The 19,617-nt window shown below is 52.9% G+C and overlaps 1 protein-coding gene across 1 annotated transcript in view; it reads left to right on the top strand.

The window, feature by feature from the left end:
* The first annotated feature begins 5,191 nt into the window (after positions 1-5,191).
* LOC120059568 (1-phosphatidylinositol 4,5-bisphosphate phosphodiesterase eta-2-like) overlaps positions 5,192-19,617 on the top strand; it is a 15,599-nt gene continuing 1,173 nt past the window's right edge. The window contains exons 1-9 of the mRNA XM_039008700.1: positions 5,192-5,214; positions 5,430-5,515; positions 8,711-8,896; positions 9,106-9,213; positions 9,406-9,530; positions 9,807-9,891; positions 12,011-12,157; positions 13,044-13,181; positions 18,642-18,840. Of these exons, the coding sequence (XP_038864628.1) occupies positions 5,192-5,214; positions 5,430-5,515; positions 8,711-8,896; positions 9,106-9,213; positions 9,406-9,530; positions 9,807-9,891; positions 12,011-12,157; positions 13,044-13,181; positions 18,642-18,840 (1,097 nt within the window). The remainder of the gene's footprint in view (positions 5,215-5,429; positions 5,516-8,710; positions 8,897-9,105; positions 9,214-9,405; positions 9,531-9,806; positions 9,892-12,010; positions 12,158-13,043; positions 13,182-18,641; positions 18,841-19,617) is intronic.

The following is a 19,617-nucleotide window of genomic DNA, read 5'->3' as shown; positions in this document are numbered from 1 at the left end:
GTGTACAGAGTGAGGGGGGAGATCACCATGTACAGAGAGGGGGGGGGGGGGGTCACCGTGTACAGAGTGAGGGGGAGAGGTCACCGTGTACAGAGTGAGGGGGGGAGGTCACCGTGTACAGAGTGAGGGGGGGAGGTCACCGTGTACAGAGTGAGGGGGGGAGGTCACCGTGTACAGAGTGAGGGGGGGAGGTCACCGTGTACAGAGTGAGGGGGGGGAGGTCACCGTGTACAGAGTGAGGGGGGGGGGGGGGTCACCATCTACAGAGTGAGGGGGGGGGGGTTACCGTGTACAGAGTGAGGGGGGGGGGTTACCGTGTACAGAGTGAGAGGGGGGGAGGTCCCCGTGTACAGAGTGAGAGGGGGGGAGGTCACCGTGTTCAGAGTGAGAGGGGGGGAGGTCACCGTGTTCAGAGTGAGAGGGGGGGTCACCGTGTACAGAGTGAGGGGGGGCGGGGGTCACCGTGTACAGAGTGAGGGGGGGCGGGGGTCACCATGTACAGCGTGAGAGGGGGGGTCACCGTGTTCAGAGTGAGAGGGGGGGTCACCATGTACAGAGTGAGGGGGGGTCACCATGTACAGAGTGAGGGGGGGTCACCATGTACAGAGTGAGGGGGGGTCACCATGTACAGAGTGAGGGGGGTCACCATGTACAGAGTGAGGGGGGGACACCATGTACAGAGTGAGGGGGGGCCACCATGTACAGAGTGAGGGGGGGCCACCATGTACAGAGTGAGGGGGGGCCACCATGTACAGAGTGAGGGGGGGGGGGGTCACCGTGTACAGGGTGAGGGGGGGGGGGGGTCACCGTGTACAGGGTGAGGGGGGGGGGGGGGGTCACCGTGTACAGAGTGAGGGGGAGAGGTCACTGTGTACAGAGTGAGGGGGAGAGGTCACTGTGTACAGAGTGAGGGGGGGAGGTCACCATGTACAAAGTGAGGGGGGGGGGTCACCATGTACAAAGTGAGGGGGGGGTCACCGTGTACAGAGTGAGGGGGGGGGGGTCACCGTGTACAGGGTGAGGGGGGGGGGTCACCGTGTACAGAGTGAGGGGGGGTCACCGTGTACAGAGTGAGGGGGGGAGGTCACCGTGTACAGAGTGAGGGGGGGGGGGGTCACCGTGTACAGAGTGAGGGGGAGAGGTCACTGTGTACAGAGTGAGGGGGAGAGGTCACTGTGTACAGAGTGAGGGGGGGAGGTCACCATGTACAAAGTGAGGGGGGGGGGTCACCATGTACAAAGTGAGGGGGGGGTCACCGTGTACAGAGTGAGGGGGGGGGGGTCACCGTGTACAGGGTGAGGGGGGGGGGGTCACCGTGTACAGAGTGAGGGGGGGGTCACCGTGTACAGAGTGAGGGGGGGGGTCACCGTGTACAGAGTGAGGGGGGGGTCACCGTGTACAGAGTGAGGGGGGGAGGTCACCGTGTACAGAGTGAGGGGGGGGGGGTCACCGTGTACAGAGTGAGGGGGAGAGGTCACCGTGTACAGAGTGAGGGGGGGGGGGGTCACCGTGTACAGAGTGAGGGGGGGGGGGGGTCACCGTGTACAGGGTGAGGGGGGGGGGTCACCGTGTACAGGGTGAGGGGGGGGGGTCACCGTGTTCAGAGTGAGAGGGTGGATCACCGTGTACAGAGTGAGGGGGGGCACCATGTACAGAGTGAGGGGGGCCACCATGTACAGAGTGATAGGTGGCTTGGTCACCATGTACAGAGTGAGGGTGGCTTGGTCACAATGTACAGAGTGAGGGTGGCTTGGTCACAATGTACAGAGTGAGGGTGGCTTGGTCACCATGTAAAGAGTGAGGGGGGGATGGTCACCATGTAAAGAGTGAGGGGGGATGGTCACCATGTAAAGAGTGAGGGGGGATGGTCACCATGTAAAGAGTGAGGGGGGATGGTCACCATGTAAAGAGTGAGGGGGGATGGTCACCGTGTACAGAGTGAGGGGGGATGGTCACCGTGTAAAGAGTGAGGGGGGATGGTCACCATGTACAGCATGAGGGGGGGATGGTCACCATGTAAAGAGTGAGGGGGGATGGTCACCATGTACAGCATGAGGGGGGGATGGTCACCATGTACAGCATGAGGGGGGGATGGTCACCATGTACAGAGTGGGGGGGGGGGGGGTCCCCATGTACAGTGAGGGGGGAGGGTCACCATGTACAGTGAGGGGGGAGGGTCACCATGTACAGAGAGGGGGGAGGTCACCATGTACAGAGAGGGGGGGGGGGTCACCATGTACAGAGAGGGGGGAGGGTGTCACCATGTACAGAGAGGGGGGAGGGTCACCATGTACAGAGAGGGGGGGGGGGGGGTCACCATGTACAGAGAGGGGGGAGGGTCACCATGTACAGAGAGGGGGGAGGGTCACCATGTACAGAGAGGGGGGAGGGTCACCATGTACAGAGAGGGGGGAGGGTCACCATGTACAGAGAGGGGGGAGGGTCACCATGTACAGAGAGGGGGGAGGTCACCATGTACAGAGAGGGGGGGGTCGCCATGTACAGAGTGAGAGGGGAGAGGTCACCGTGTACAGAGTGAGGGGGGGGTCACCGTGTACAGAGAGGGGGGAGCGTCACCGTGTACAGAGAGGGGGGAGGGTCACCATGTACAGAGAGGGGGGAGGGTCACCATGTACAGAGAGGGGGGAGGGTCACCATGTACAGAGAGGGGGGAGGTCACCATGTACAGAGAGGGGGGAGGGTCACCATGTACAGAGAGGGGGGAGGGTCACCATGTACAGTGAGGGGGGAGGTCACCATGTACAGAGAGGGGGGAGGGTCACCATGTACAGAGAGGGGGGAGGGTCACCATGTACAGAGAGGGGGGAGGTCACCATGTACAGAGAGGGGGGAGGGTCACCATGTACAGAGAGGGGGGAGGGTCACCATGTACAGAGAGGGGGGAGGGTCACCATGTACAGTGAGGGGGGAGGGTCACCATGTACAGTGAGGGGGGAGGTCACCATGTACAGAGAGGGGGGAGGGTCACCATGTACAGAGAGGGGGGAGGGTCACCATGTACAGAGAGGGGGGAGGTCACCATGTACAGAGAGGGGGGAGGGTCACCATGTACAGAGAGGGGGGAGGGTCACCATGCACAGAGAGGGGGGAGATCACCATGTACAGAGAGGGGGGGGGGTCACCATGTACAGAGAGGGGGAGGGTCACCATGTACAGAGATGGGGGGGGGGGGTCACAGTGTACAGAGTGAGGGGAGAGATCACCATGTACAGAGAGGGGGGGGGGGGGGGGGTCACAGTGTACAGAGTGAGGGGGGAGATCACCATGTACAGAGAGGGGGGGGGGGGGTCACCGTGTACAGAGTGAGGGGGGGAGGTCACCGTGTTCAGAGTGAGAGGGGGGGTCACCGTGTACAGAGTGAGGGGGGGCGGGGTGACCATGTACAGAGTGAGAGGGGGGGTCACCGTGTTCAGAGTGAGAGGGGGGGTCACCGTGTACAGAGTGAGGGGGGGGGTCACCGTGTACAGAGTGAGGGGGGGGGGTCACCATGTACAGAGGGAGGGGGGGGGGTCACCATGTACAGAGGGAGGGGGGGGGGTCTCCATGTACAGAGTGAGGGGGAGGGTCACCATGTACAGAGTGAGGGAGGGGGGATCACCATGTACAGAGTGAGAGTGGGGGGCACCATTTACAGAGTGAGAGTGGGGGGGGCACCATTTACAGAGTGAGAGTGGGGGGGGAATCATTTACAGACAGAGTGGGGATCACAATGTACAGAGTGAGGGGGGCCACCATGTACAGAGTGAGGGGGGGTCACCATGTACAGAGTGAGGGGGGGTCACCATGTACAGAGTGAGGGGGGGTCACCATGTACAGAGTGAGGGGGGGTCACCATGTACAGAGTGAGGGGGGGTCACCATGTACAGAGTGAGGGGGGGTCACCATGTACAGAGTGAGGGGGGGTCACCATGTACAGAGTGAGGGGGGGTCACCATGTACAGAGTGAGGGGGGGATCACAATGTACAGAGTGAGGGGGGGTCACCATGTACAGAGTGAGGGGGGGTCACCATGTACAGAGTGAGGGGGGGCCACCATGTACAGAGTGAGGGGGGGCCACCATGTACAGAGTGAGGGGGGGCCACCATGTACAGAGTGAGGGGGGGCCACCATGTACAGAGTGAGGGGGGGCCACCATGTACAGAGTGAGGGGGGGCCACCGTGTACAGAGTGAGGGGGGGTCACCGTGTACAGGGTGAGGGGGGGTCACCGTGTACAGGGTGAGGGGGGGGGGGGGGGGTCACCGTGTACAGGGTGAGGGGGGGGGGGGTCACCGTGTACAGAGTGAGGGGGAGAGGTCACTGTGTACAGAGTGAGGGGGGGAGGTCACTGTGTACAGAGTGAGGGGGGGGGTCACCGTGTACAGGGTGAGGGGGGGGGGGGTCACCATGTACAGAGTGAGGGGGGGGGTCACCGTGTACAGGGTGAGGGGGGGGGGTCACCGTGTACAGAGTGAGGGGGGGGGGTCACCGTGTACAGAGTGAGGGGGGGAGGTCACCGTGTACAGAGTGAGGGGGGGAGGTCACCGTGTACAGAGTGAGGGGGGTCACCGTGTACAGAGTGAGGGGGGGGGGGTCACCGTGTACAGGGTGAGGGGGGGGGGGTCACCGTGTACAGAGTGAGGGGGAGAGGTCACTGTGTACAGAGTGAGGGGGGGAGGTCACTGTGTACAGAGTGAGGGGGGGGGGGTCACCGTGTACAGAGTGAGGGGGGGGTCACCGTGTACAGAGTGAGGGGGAGAGGTCACCGTGTACAGAGTGAGGGGGGGGTCACCGTGTACAGGGTGAGGGGGGGGTCACCGTGTACAGAGTGAGGGGGGGAGGTCACCGTGTACAGGGTGAGGTGGGTCACCGTGTACAGAGTGAGGGGGAGAGGTCACTGTGTACAGAATGAGGGGGGGAGGTCACCGTGTACAGAGTGAGGGGGGGGGGTCACCGTGTACAGAGTGAGGGGGGGGGTCACCGTGTACAGAGTGAGGGGGGGGGGGGGGGGTCACCGTGTACAGAGTGAGGGGGGGGGGTCACCAGGTACTGTTACCATAAACACATGTTATACCTGCATCACAGCAGGTACTGTTACCATAAACACATGTTATACCTGCATCACAGCAGGTACTGTTACCATAAACACATGTTATACCTGCACCACAGCAGGTACTGTTACCATAAACACATGTTATACCTGCACCACAGCAGGTACTGTTACCATAACACAGTTTATCCTGCACCACACAGGTAACTGTTACCATAACAACATGTTACCTGCACACAGCAGGATGTTACATAACACATGGTATACCTGCACCACAGTTACAGTACTCATGGAAAACACTTGTACTGGGAGACGCTCGACTGTAAGCTTAGATGTACCATAGAACTGTCCCTCTGGCTCATTGGTTGTTCTCCTGCAGGAAGAAGACCATGAAGCTGACCAGGGCTCTGTCAGACCTGGTCAAATACACCAAGTCAGTGGGCGTCTCCGACATAGAGAAACAAGGTGAGCAGGGGGAACAAAACTCTCCCTACCTGAACCTGCTTCATTATACTGACACTGGCCCCATCTCCCTACCTGTACCTGCTTCATTGTACTGACACTGGCCCCGTCTCTCTACTTGAACCTGCTTCATTATTCTGACACTGGCTCCGTCTCCCTACCTGAACCTGCTTCATTGTACTGACACTGGCCCCGTATCCCTACCTGTACCTGCTTCATTGTACTACACTGTCCCCGTCTCCCTACCTGTACCTCTTCATGTACTGACACTGGCCCCGTCCTCCTACCTGTACCTGCTTCATTGTACTGACACTGGCCCCGTCTCTCTACTTGAACCTGCTTCATTTATTCTGACACTGGCTCCGTCGTCCCTACTGTACTCTTCTTGTACTGACACTGCCCCGTCTCCCTACCTGTACCTGCTTCATTGTACTGACACTGGCCCCGTCTCCCTACCTGTACCTGCTTCATTGTACTGACACTGGCCCCGTCTCCCTACCTGTACCTGCTTCATTGTACTGACACTGGCCCCGTCACCCTACCTGTACCTGCTTCACTGTACTGACACTGGCCCCTCTCCCTACCTGTACCTGCTTCATTATACTGACACTGCCCCGTCTCCCTACTGTACCTGCTTCATTGTACTGACACTGGCCCCCGTCTCCCTACCTGTACCTGCTTCATTGTACTACACTGCCCCGTCTCCCTACCTGTACCTGCTTCATTGTACGACACTGGCCCCGTCTCTCTACGTGAACTGCTTCATTATTCTGACACTGGCTCCGTCTCCCTACCTGAACCTGCTACATTGTACTGACACTGGCCCCGTATCCCTACCTGTACCTGCTTCATTGTACTGACACTGTCCCCGTCTCCCTACCTGTACCTGCTTCATTGTACTGACACTGGCCCCGTCTCCCTACCTGTACCTGCTTCATTGTACTGACACTGGCCCCGTCTCTCTACTTGAACCTGCTTCATTATTCTGACACTGGCTCCGTCTCCCTACCTGTACCTGCTTCATTGTACTGACACTGGCCCCGTCTCCCTACCTGTACCTGCTTCATTGTACTGACACTGGCCCCGTCTCCCTACCTGTACCTGCTTCATTGTACTGACACTGGCCCCGTCTCCCTACCTGTACCTGCTTCACTGTACTGACACTGGCCCCGTCTCCCTACCTGTACCTGCTTCACTGTACTGACACTGGCCCCGTCTCCCTACCTGTACCTGCTTCACTGTACTGACACTGGCCCCGTCTCCCTACCTGTACCTGCTTCATTATACTGACACTGGCCCCGTCTCCCTACCTGTACCTGCTTCACTGTACTGACACTGGCCCCGTCTCCCTACCTGTACCTGCTTCATTATACTGACACTGGCCCCGTCTCCCTACCTGTACCTGCTTCATTGTACTGACACTGGCCCCGTCTCCCTACCTGTACCTGCTTCATTGTACTGACACTGGCCCCGTCTCCCTACCCTGTAGCTGCTTCATTTACTGACACTGCCCCGTCTCCTACCTGTAGCTGCTTCATTGTACTGACACTGGCCCCGTCTCCTACCTGTACCTACCTGCTATTGTACTGACACTGGCCCCGTCTCTCTACTTGAACCTGCTTCATTATTCTGACACTGGCTCCGTCTCCCTACCTGAACCTGCTACATTGTACTGACACTGGCCCCGTATCCCTACCTGTACCTGCTTCATTGTACTGACACTGTCCCCGTCTCCCTACCTGCCTGCTTCATTGACTGACACTGGCCCCGCTCCCTACCTGTACCTGCTTCATTGTACTGACACTGGCCCCGTCTCTCTACTTGAACCTGCTTCATTATTCTGACACTGGCTCCGTCTCCCTACCTGTACCTGCTTCATTGTACTGACACTGGCCCCGTCTCCCTACCTGTACCTGCTTCATTGTACTGACACTGGCCCCGTCTCCCTACCTGTACCTGCTTCATTGTACTGACACTGCCCCGTCTCCCTACCTGTACCTGCTTCATTGTACTGAACTGGCCCCGTCTCCCTACCTGGTCCTCTTCACTTGTTCCTGTACACTGGCCCCGTCTCCCTACTGTACCTGCTTTCTCACTGGGTGGATTATACTGACACTGGCCCCGTCTCCCTACCTGTACCTGCTTCTTATACTGACACTGGCCCGCTCCCCTACCTGTACCTGCTTCATTGTACTGACACTGTCCCCGTCTCCCTACCTGTACCTGCTTCATTGTACTGACACTGGCCCCGTCTCCCTACCTGTACCTTCATTAACTGACACTGGCCCCGTCTCCCTACCTGTACTGCTTCATTAACTGACCCTGGCCCCGTCTCCTCCTGTACCTGCTTCATTGTACTGACACTGGCCCCGTCTCCCTACCTGTACCTGCTTCATTGTACTGACACTGGCCCCGTCTCCCTACCTGTAGCTGCTTCATTGTACTGACACTGGCCCCGTCTCCCTACCTGTACCTGCTTCATTATACTGACACTGGCCCCGTCTCCCTACCTGTACCTGCTTCATTGTACTGACACTGGCCCCGTCTCCCTACCTGTACCTCTCATTTACTGCACTGCCCGTCTCCCTACGTACCTGCTTCATTGTACTGACACTGGCCCCGTCTCCCTACCTGTACCTGCTTCTTGTAACTGAAATGGCCCGCTCCCTACTGTAGTGCTTCTTGTACTGACACTGGCCCCGTCTCCCTACCTTAACTGCTTTCAGTGTACTGACACTGCCCCGTCTCCCTACCTGTACTGCTTTCATTTGTACTGACACGGCCCCGTCTCCTACCTGTACTGCTGCTTCATTGTACTGACACTGGCCCGTCTCCCTGACCCTGTACCTGCTTCACTGTACTGACACTGGCCCCGTCTCCCTACCTGTACCTGCTTCATTGTACTGACACTGGCCCCGTCTCCCTACCTGTAGCTGCTTCATTGTACTGACACTGGCCCCGTCTCCCTACCTGTACCTGCTTCACTGTACTGACACTGGCCCCGTCTCCCTACCTGTACCTGCTTCACTATACAGACACTGGCCCCAAAGATACTGCACTTTTCTCTTTTCCTACTGCTGTGTCTGTTTTTAAAGTCCAGACAGCGGTCTCATTTTGTCACTACAATGAAAGATCTAAATAACGTGTTGATATGTTTTTATCCCCAAAGCCAAAATAAAGGGTGTGTGTGTCTTCCAGCTGCCAGCTTCAGTTGGCAGGTGTCGTCTCTGAGCGAGACCAAGGCCCACCAGATCATGCAGCAGAAAGCTGCCACCTTCATCCACTTCAACCAGCGGCAGCTCTCGCGCGTCTACCCCTCCTCCTACCGCGTGGACTCTTCCAACTTCAATCCCCAGCCCTTCTGGAATGCTGGATGCCATCTGGGTACTAGGGGGATCCATTTCCAGATTTAAACTTTTAACATGTTTGGTAATATTGAGCCCCACGCTAGCAAGTGAATTCTCCAATGGCTCCCCTCAGAATTTCGATCCATTTGCCCAAATATTTTCAGATTTTTAAAGTGTAGTTCAAATGTTATTATTATTATATTTTTTCTCACTAATTGGAAATGTTTTGATTTGTGTGGTTGTCAGTGGCGTTGAACTACCAGTCAGAGGGGAGAGTTCTCCAGCTGAACAGAGCCAAGTTCAACAGCAACGGCAACTGTGGCTACATCCTGAAGCCGTCCTGCATGTGTGAAGGTATGCAGCAGCATCTCACATTGATTTTATAGCTAAAGGGTAGCGCACACCGTAGCAAAACGTTTCTTATTTGACAAGTTCAGCCTCCCTGTTTCAGTTTAGTTTTTCTTTTACTTTTGTTCATATTGAATATGACCCAGGTATCTACCATGGGAAAGACTAAGTCTTTTTGTCCCTCCCTGCCTCCCGTAGGTGCCTTTAACCCCATGATAGAGGATCAATTTCCAGGGCAGATGAAGAAACAGCTGGTGCTGAAGATCATCAGTGGGCAACAGCTGCCAAAGCCCAAAGACTCTATGCTGGGGGACAGAGGAGAGGTAATTATTTATTTATCGGAAAAAATAAATAAAATACCGATTTCTCCAAATGACCTTTCTATGGATTTGGCTGAGAGTGGCTGGAATGGAATAGTATCAACCACATGGAAAACATGTTTGATGTGTTCGATTCCATTTATTCCGTTCCAGACAATTACTATAAGCCCATCCTCCCCAATTAAGGTGCCACCAGCCGCCTGTGGTCCCTATTAGTACTACTGCTACTACTTGGTTTGGTGAAGCCTCTAACTTTTTTCTGTCCATCTGCCTTGTCAGATTATCGACCCCTTTGTGGAGGTCGAGATCATTGGTCTACCAGTGGACTGCTGTAAGGAACAGACCAGGGTGGTGGATGACAATGGTGAGTATGTTTGAATAATACGTTGGCTAAATGTGTGTTGCACCGGCTACTATGTCCTACAGGTTAGGTTAAGTTGTGGGTTTAATTTGTGTGTGTGTCTTGTATAATTGAGGAGGTTAGCCCCGGCATAGTGCACTGCTGGCACCACTTGGTCTCCAGACACACCATATCTGAATGATTTATGACTGCTGAGACCCGCTCTCTAACTCCTCTCTCTCTGTATCTCTCTCTCCCACTCTCCTACGTTCCTTCCCACTCTCCTACGTTCCTTCCCACTCTCCTACGTTCCTTCCCACTCTCCTACGTTCCCTCCCACTCTCCTACGTTCCCTCCCACTCTCCTACGTTCCCTCCCACTCTCCTACGTTCCCTCCCACTCTCCTACGTTCCCTCCCACTCTCCTACGTTCCCTCCCACTCTCCTACGTTCCCTCCCACTCTCCTACGTTCCCTCCCACTCTCCTACTTTCCCTCCCACTCTCCTACTTTCCTTCCCACTCTCCTACTTTCCTTCCCACTCTCCTCTCCCACTTTCCTCCCACTCTCCTACTTTCCTCCCACTCTCCTACTTTCCCCCCCTCTCCTACTTTCCCTCCCACTCTCCTACTTTCCCTCCCACTCTCCTACTTTCCTTCCCACTCTCCTACTTTCCTTCCCACTCTCCTACTTTCCTTCCCACTCTCCTACTTTCTCTCCTACTTTCCCTCCCACTCTCCTACTTTCCCTCCCACTCTCCTACTTTCCTTCCCACTCTCCTACTTTCCCTCCCACTCTCCTACTTTCCCTCCCACTCTCCTACTTTCCCTCCCACTCTCCTACTTTCCTTCCCACTCTCCTACTTTCCCTCCCACTCTCCTACTTCCCTCCCACCTCTCCTACTTTCCCTCCCACTCTCTTACTTTCCCTCCCACTCTCCTACTTTCCTTCCCACTCTCCTACTTTCCCTCCCACTCTCCTACTTTCCTTCCCACTCTCCTACTTTCCTTCCCACTCTCCTACTTTCCCTCCCACTCTCCTACTTTCACCCCCACTCTCCTACTTTCCCCCCCACTCTCCTACTTTCCCCCCCACTCTCCTACTTTCCATTTCTCATACTCTCTTCCTCCCTCCCACTCTCTCTTCCTCCCCCTCCCTCCCTTTCTTCCCTGCTCTCTCTCTCCTACTCTTTCTCTCCTACTCTTTCTCTCCTACTCTTTCGCTCTCCTACAATTTCTCTCATACTCTTTCTCGCTTTCTCTCTCCTACTCTTTCTGTCTGTTTCTCTCTCTCCTGCTCTCTTTCTCGCTCTCTCTCCGGCTCTCTTTCTCGCTCTCTCTCCTGCTCTCTTTATCGTGCTCTCTTTCTCTCTCCTGCTCTCTTACTCGCTCGCTCTCTTTCTCCTGCTCTCTTACTCGCTCTCTCTCTCTCTCTCCTGCTCTCTTACTCGCTCTCTCTCTCCCGCTCTCTTACTCTCTCTCTCTCTCTCTCTCTCTCCTGCTCTCTTACTCGCTCTCTCTCTCTCTCCTGCTCTCTTACTCGCTCTCTCTCTCTCTCTCTCTCTCTCTCTCTCTCTCTCTCTCTCTCTCTCTCTCTCTCTCTCTCTCTCTCTCTCTCTCTCTCTCTCTCTCTCTCTCTCTCTCTCTCTCTCTCTCTCTCTCTCTCTCTCTCCTGCTCTTTCTTTCTTTTTCTCTTTCTCTCTCTCTCCTGCTCTTTCTCTCCTGCTCTTTCTCTCTCTTTCTCTTTCTCTTCTACTCTCTCTTCCTCTCTCTCTCCTGCTCTTTCTCTTTCTCTCCTACTCTCTCTTCCTCTTTCTCTCCTACTCTCTCTTCCTCTCTCTCTCCTGCTCTTTCTTTCTTTCTCTCTTTCTCTTTCTCTCTCTCTCTCTCTCCTGCTCTTTCTCTCTCTTCCTCTTTCTCTCCTACTCTCTCTTTCTCTTTCTCTCCCACTCTTTCGCTCTCTCTTTCTTTCTCTCCTACTCTCTCATACTCTTTCTTTCTCTCATACTCTTTCTCTCTCTCTCCTACTCTTTCTCTCTCTCTCCTACTCTTTCTCTCCTACTCTTTCTCTCTCTCCTACTCTCTCTCTCCCACTCGCTCCTACTCTTTCTCTCTCTCTCATACTCTTTCTCTCTCTCCTCTCCAGGCTTTAACCCCATGTGGGAGGAGACACTGGTGTTCACGCTGCACATGCCCGAGCTGGCGCTGGTCCGTTTCCTGGTGTGGGACCATGACCCCATCGGCCAGGACTTCATTGGCCAGCGCACCATCGCCTTCAACAGCATGATACCAGGTGCCTACACACCTACATCCTCCTTCAATCCAGCAAACCCCCCAACCACTACTGTTCTGCCGTCGGACACTCAACTGGCCTGTCAGTATAGGGCAGGGATCATCCTACTAGATTCAGCCACGGCCCGATTTTGTTTCTTGAGCGGCTGGTCAGGGGGCTGGAACATAATTACAAATCATTTGTAGACTTCAAATTCACCGCAAGAAGCCCAAACAGATCTAATATTTGACTAAAACATAATAATTTCAAACCTTACTTACATACAAAATATCTTTCTATTACACGTGGGGATACTTTAGAACAGGTTTCCCAAAGTTTAATCACTTGGAGCTGATTAGCTTGTATCTGTTATGTCCAAATTCGACCACGGGCCGTCAGTAGGGTTGCCCTGATATAGGCTGTGTGTGTTAGTGTGTGTATATAGCTGTTAGCAGTTTGTGTACTAGTGTTATGTTTTGAACTGGGAACAGTTTAGTATATGTGTTAGTTTATACTGTAGTTGTTAGTAGTGTTATGTTTTGAACTGGGAACAGTTTAGCATATGTGTTAGTTTATACTGTAGTTGTTAGTAGTGTTATGTTTTGAACTGGGAACAGTTTAGTATATGTGTTAGTTTATACTGTAGTTGTTAGTAGTGTTATGTTTTGAACTGGGAACAGTTTAGTATATGTATGTGTTCATATTGTAGTTGATACAGCTGTTCGTAGTTTTGTTATTTGTCCTGGGAACAGTTTATGATTGTTGTGCTATTTGAAGCCTTCTCTGATTTTAGTAGTGCTTCATGGTTGATTCATTGATCTTCTAACAGAGCGTCCTGAGACATTGTTCTGTTTCCATGTCGCTGGGCTCATTGTCATATTTTGTGTGATTGTTATTTTGTTTTTAGGTTATCGCCACGTGTATTTGGAAGGTATGGAGGCAGCCTCCATCTTTGTTCATGTGTCTGTACATGACATCACTGGTAAGGTAGGTAGTAAGGGAAGTGACGATGGTTTTTCACCCACAGGGCCTTTTTGTTTTATATGCAAGTGTTTGTCCTTTAAATTGTACCACTTTTTAATTGTGCGTCTCTCAATAATTTTACATTGGACTTCTAAAAAAAAAAAAAAAAAAAAGAAGTTCTGCTCCAAATACTTTTCAACACAATATTTCAGATAGAATTGAAGTGAGTTTTTCCCCTAGTCATCAACAGATGGTGGTTATTATCTCCATTATTATACATACAGATGAAGGATTGTGAGTGCCAAAGCTGGAAAATAAATATAATAATTGAAAAATCTATTCAATTAGGAGCTCTCGCTAATTGCCCCGGGTTGCAGCTCAATGGAAAATAATTAATCAGAGGTGCCTAATTACGTAATGAAGTGTCCTTAGCAGCAGCCAACCACGGCCCAGACAGCCCAGCTGTGTCATCTGTGTGTTACAGTTGAGTGGCAGCTGCTGCAGCCGTCACCGGTCTGACAATTACCACGTTTAAATGGGGACAGATATAGATTACAGTCGCCTCAATAGTGATTATATTTTCTTGAAGCCAGATGCTACTCTCCCTATAGACAGGCAGTGATATGAACTTGTATTTATGATAAAGGATTTTTAGATTACTGACTCAAGTCGCTCTAAATTGATGTACAGTCGACTTTGGATAAATCTAATGTTGTTGGACTGCCGTAACATCTTGCACTGAACCAGAAAAGTTCATTGAATAGGTATTGGAAAACTGTAGGCATATTCTACTGCAGTTTGCACTTATTCAAAGTGTTCTTACCGGGAGTCAATCAATGCACTTTGAATCAAATGAAACAATTTACTACTAGAGAACTGAAACCATTTTAATAGTCTGACTATCTACTAGAGACCTGAAACCATTTTCTATAGTCTCTCTACTAGAGACCTGAAACCATTTCAATAGTCTGACTATCTACTAGAGAACTGAAACCATATTCTATAGTCTCTCTACTAGAGAACTGAAACCATTTCAATAGTCTGACTATCTACTAGAGACCTGAAACCATTTTCTATAGTCTCTCTACTAGAGACCTGAAACCATTTCAATAGTCTGACTATCTACTAGAGAACTGAAACCATATTCTATAGTCTCTCTACTAGAGAACTGAAACCATTTCAATAGTCTGACTATCTACTAGAGACCTGAAACCATTTTCTATAGTCTCTCTACTAGAGAACTGAAACCATTTCAATAGTCTGACTATCTACTAGAGAACTGAAACCATTTTCTATAGTCTCTCTACTAGAGATCTGAAACCATATTCTATAGTCTCTCTACTAGAGAACTGAAACCATATTCTATAGTCTCTCTACCAGAGAACTGAAGCCATATTCTATAGTCTCTCTACCAGAGACCTGAAACCATATTCTATAGTCTCTCTACCAGAGAACTGAAACCATATTCTATAGTCTCTCTACTAGAAAACTGAAACCATCTCTCCATAGTCTAAACTCAGCAAAAAAAAGAAATGTCCTCTCACTGTCAACTGCGTTTTTTTTTCAGCAAACTTAACATGTGTAAATATTTGTATGAAAATAAGATTGAACAACTGAGACATAAACTGAACAAGTTCCACAGACATGTGACTAACAGAAATTGAATGTGTCCCTGAACAAAGGGGGGTCAAAATCTAAAGTAACAGTCAGTACCTGGTGCGGCCACCAGCTGCATTAAGTACTGCAGTGCATCTCCTCCTCATGGACTGCACCAGATTTGCCAGTTCTTGCTGTGAGATGTTACCCCACTCTTCCACCAAGGCACCTGCAAGTTCCCGAACATTCCTGGGGGTATGGCCCTAGCCCTCACCCTCCGATCTAACAGGTCCCAGATGTGCTCAATGGGATTGAGATCTGGGCTCTTCGCTGGCCATGGCAGAACACTGACATTCCTGTCTTGCAGGAAATCACACACAGAACGAGCAGTATGGCTGGTGTCATTGTCATGCTGGATGGTCATGTCAGGATGATTCTGCAGGAAGGGTGCCACATGAGGGAGGAGGATGTCTTCCCTGTAACGCACAGCATTTAGATTGCCTGCAATGACAACAAGCTCAGTCCGATGATGCTGTGACACACCGCCCCAGACCATGACGGACCCTCCACCTCCAAATCGATCCCGCTCCAGAGTACAGGCCTCAGTATAACGCTCATTCCTTCATTGATAAACGCAAATCCGACCATCACACCTGGTGAGACAAAACCGCGACTCGTCTGTGAAAAGCTTTTTGCCAGTCCTGTCTGGTCCAGCGACAGTGGGTTTGTTGCCGGTGATGTCTGGTGAGGACCTGCCTTACAACAGGCCTACAAGCCCTCAGTCCAGCCTCTCTCAACCTATTGCGGACAGTCTGAGCACTGATGGAGGGATTGTGCATTCCTGGTGTAACTCGGGCAGTTGTTGTTGCCATCCTGCACCTGTCCAGGGGGGGTGTTGTTCGGATGTACCGATGCTGTGCAGGTGTGGTTACATGTGGTCTGCCACTGCGAGGACGATCAGCTGTCCGTCCTGTCTCCCTGTAGCGCTGTCTTGGTGTCTCACAGAATGGACATTGCAATTTATTGCCCTGGCCACATCTGCAGTCAGATGCTCCTTGCAGCATGCCTAAGGCACGTTCAGTCAGATGAGCAGGGACCCTGGGCATCTTTCTTTTTGGTGTTTTTCAGTCAGTAGAAAGGCCTCTTGTGTCCTAAGTTTTCATAACTGTGACCTTAATTGTCTACCGTCTGTAAGCTGTCACTGTCTTAATTAACGACCGTTCCACAGGTGCATGTTCATTAATTGTTTATGGTTCATTGAACAAGCATGGGAAACAATGTTTTTTAAAACCTTTACAATGAAGATCTGTGAAGTTATTTGGATTTTTACGAATTATCTTTGAAGGACAGGGTCCTGTAAAAGGGACGTTTCTTTTTTTGCTGAGTTTACTAGAGAACTGAAACCATCTTCGATAGTCTGACTCTCTACTAGAGAACTGAAACCATCTTCGATAGTCTGACTCTCTACTAGAGAACTGAAACCATCTTCGATAGTCTGACTATCTACTAGAGAACTGAAACCATCTTCGATAGTCTGACTATCTACTAGAGAACTTGTTCTTCTTCTTTTATTCTATACTGCATTCTATTGTCTCTGTCATCAACACATACTGTAATGACCACACTGTTGTTCATTTCTCATCCTGTTTCCAGATCTCTTTGTCTGCTCTGACTGTATGTGCATCTATTTGCTGTACTCTCCCTCAATTCCCGCTCTCGTCTCTCTCTCCCTTCTCTCTTCAATTCTCTCTCTCCCTTCTCTCTCCAATTCTCTCTCTCCCCTCTCTCTCCAATTCTCTCTCTCCCCTCTCTCTCCAATTCTCTCTCTCCCCTCTCTCTCTAATTCTCTCTCTCCCTTCTCTCTCTAATTCTCTCTCTCCCTTCTCTCTCTAATTCTCTCTCGCCCTCTCTCTCGCTCTCTCTTCCCTTTCTCTCCTTTCTGTGATTTCAGTTGAACCCTCTTTGTCCAAACGCTGCTTTTAGAGGCAGAAAATTGTTAGGAGTCCTGAAGGCGCCACTCTGAACCCAGGTGTAGTGAAATCCAGTCAGCACCGTGCATGTGCCACATGCCCCTTCCCTGCCACCCCAGTGATTTCGCCCATCTGCACCCGCAAGGCAATAACGTCCACCCGTTAGAGGCTAACTCATGCCGAACATGAGTTGCGAACATGATTGTGAAAGCTTGACTCGTCAGTATCCTCCATCGACCCAAAGTAGATCCAATGTCACTAACATGCGCCGGAGGGAGGGAGAGGTGGGGGAGAGAGAGGGACACAAACAGGGGACTAGGGGTATTTTATCCATACTCAGGAGATTCCCAGCATGGAGCACTGCAGGGGTATACAGTTCCTACTGTGTATACGACTTGAATGAAGAAAATAATTAATAAATGTGTTACCGCTGTAAAACATGAACTCTGTCAGACTTGCCCGGATCTTGCAGGAGGGCGCCGGGGGGACTGCGTGTTTGTGCTATTAGTCGGTTGGCATCGTATGTACTGTAATGCGTTGGGCACTCAGTCTTGGTGTAATTCCACTTGGATCTACTTGATGACATTGGGTTGCTGCACATCATGTGCTGAAAGGCAAGCATTTTGAAATGAACACACACACACCAGTCATAATGGTTGTCTCAGTGCAAAGAGTGTTACAGCAGGTAACCCAGTGTTGATTCGATTGGTGAATGTCAAATTGTGATCTACATCCCATCTCCAACCCTGTACATGGTGACCTACCCCCTAGTGTACATGGTGACCTCCCCCCTAGTGTACATGGTGACCCCCCCTCACTCTGTATATGGTGACACCCCCCTCACTCTGTACATGGTGACCTCCCCCCCTCACTCTGTACATGGTGACCTCCCCCCCTCACTCTGTATGGTGCCCCCCCCCTCATCTGTACATGGTGACCCCCCCCTCACTCTGTACATGGTGACCCCCCCCCCTCACTCTGTACATGGTGACCCCCCCCCTCACTCTGTACATGGTGACCTCCCCCCCTCACTCTGTACATGGTGGTGGCCCCCCTCACGCTGTACATGGTGACCATCCCCCCCTCAGCTGTACATGGTGACCATCCCCCCTCACTCTGTACATGTGGTGGCCCCCTCACGCTGTACATGGTGACCATCCCCCCCTCACGCTGTACATGGTGACCATCCTCACGCTGTACATGGTGATCCCCCCCTCACGCTGTACATGGTGACCATCCCCCCCTCACGCTGTACATGGTGACATCCCCCCCTCACGCTGTACATGGTGATCCCCCCCTCACGCTGTACATGGTGATCCCCCCCTCACGCTGTACATGGTGATCCCCCCCTCACGCTGTACATGGTATCCCCCTCACGCTGTACACGGTACCATCCTCCCCCTCACGCTGTACATGGTGACCCCCCCCCTCTCACGCTGTACATGGTGACCTCACCTCATGCTGTACATGGTGACCACCCCCCCCCACGCTGTACTATGGCGACCCCCCCCCCCCCCCCCTCCCGCTGTACATGGTGACCCTACCACCCCTCACTCTTTACATGGTGACCATCCCCCCTCACTCTTTACATGGTGACCATCCCCTCACGCTGTACATGGTGACCTCCCCCCACGCTGTACATGGTGACCCCCCCCCCCTCCCGCTGTACATGGTGACCCCCCCTCACGCTGTACATGGTGACCACCCCCCCCCTCCCGCTGTACATGGTGACCCTACCACCCCTCACTCTTTACATGGTGACCCTACCACCCCTCACTCTTTACATGGTGACCATCCCCCCCTCACTCTGTACATGGTGACCATCCCCCCCTCACGCTGTACATGGTGACCATCCCCCCCTCATGCTGTACATGGTGACCATCCCCCCCTCATGCTGTACATGGTGACCATCCCCCCTCATGCTGTACATGGACCATCCCCCCTCACGCTGTACATGGTGACCATCCCCCCCTCAGCTGTACATGGTGACCATCCCCCCCTCACGCTGTACATGGTGACCACCCCCCTCATGCTGTACATGGTGACCATCCCCCCTCATGCTGTACATGGTGACCATCCCCCCCTCATGCTGTACATGGTGACCATCCCCCCTCATGCTGTACATGGTGACCATCCCCCCCTCACGCTGTACATGGTGACCACCCCCCTCATGCTGTACATGGTGACCATCCCCCCCTCATGCTGTACATGGTGACCATCCCCCCTCATGCTGTACATGGTGACCATCCCCCCTCACGCTACATGGTGACCACCCCCCCTCATGCTGTACATGGTGACCATCCCCCCCTCACGCTGTACATGGTGACCATCCCCCCCTCACGCTGTACATGGTGACCATCCCCCCTCACGCTGTACATGGTGACCCTACCAGCCCTCATGCTGTACATGGTGACCAAGCCCCCTCACTCTGTACATGGTGACCATCCCCCCCTATCACTCTGTACATGGTGGCCCCCCCTCACTCTGTACACGGTGACCCCCCTCACTCTGTACACGTGACCCCCCCCCTCACTCTGTCAGGTGACCCCCCCTCACTCTGTACATGGTGATCCCCACTCTGTCTGTAATGATTCCCCTCCACTCTCACTCTGTAAATGGTGCCCCCCCACTCTCACTCTGTAAATGGTGCCCCCCCCCTACTCTCACTCTGTAAATGGTGCCCCCCCCCACTCTCACTCTGTAAACGGTGCCCCCCACTCTCACTCTGTACATGGTGATCCCCCCCCCCCTCACTCTATACATGGTGATCCCCCCTCACTCTGTACATGGTGACCCTCCCTCTCACTCTGTACATGGTGACCTCTCCCCTCTCACTCTGTACACGGTGACCTCTCCCCTCTCACTCTGTACACGTGACCCCCCCTCACTCTGTACACGGTGACCCCCCCCTCACTCTGTACACGGTGACCTCTCCCCCTTCACTCTGTACAC

This window comes from Salvelinus namaycush, chromosome 14 (assembly GCF_016432855.1).
Source record: "Salvelinus namaycush isolate Seneca chromosome 14, SaNama_1.0, whole genome shotgun sequence".
Taxonomy (NCBI): domain Eukaryota; kingdom Metazoa; phylum Chordata; class Actinopteri; order Salmoniformes; family Salmonidae; genus Salvelinus; species Salvelinus namaycush.
This window is presented reverse-complemented; position numbering and strand designations above follow the sequence as displayed.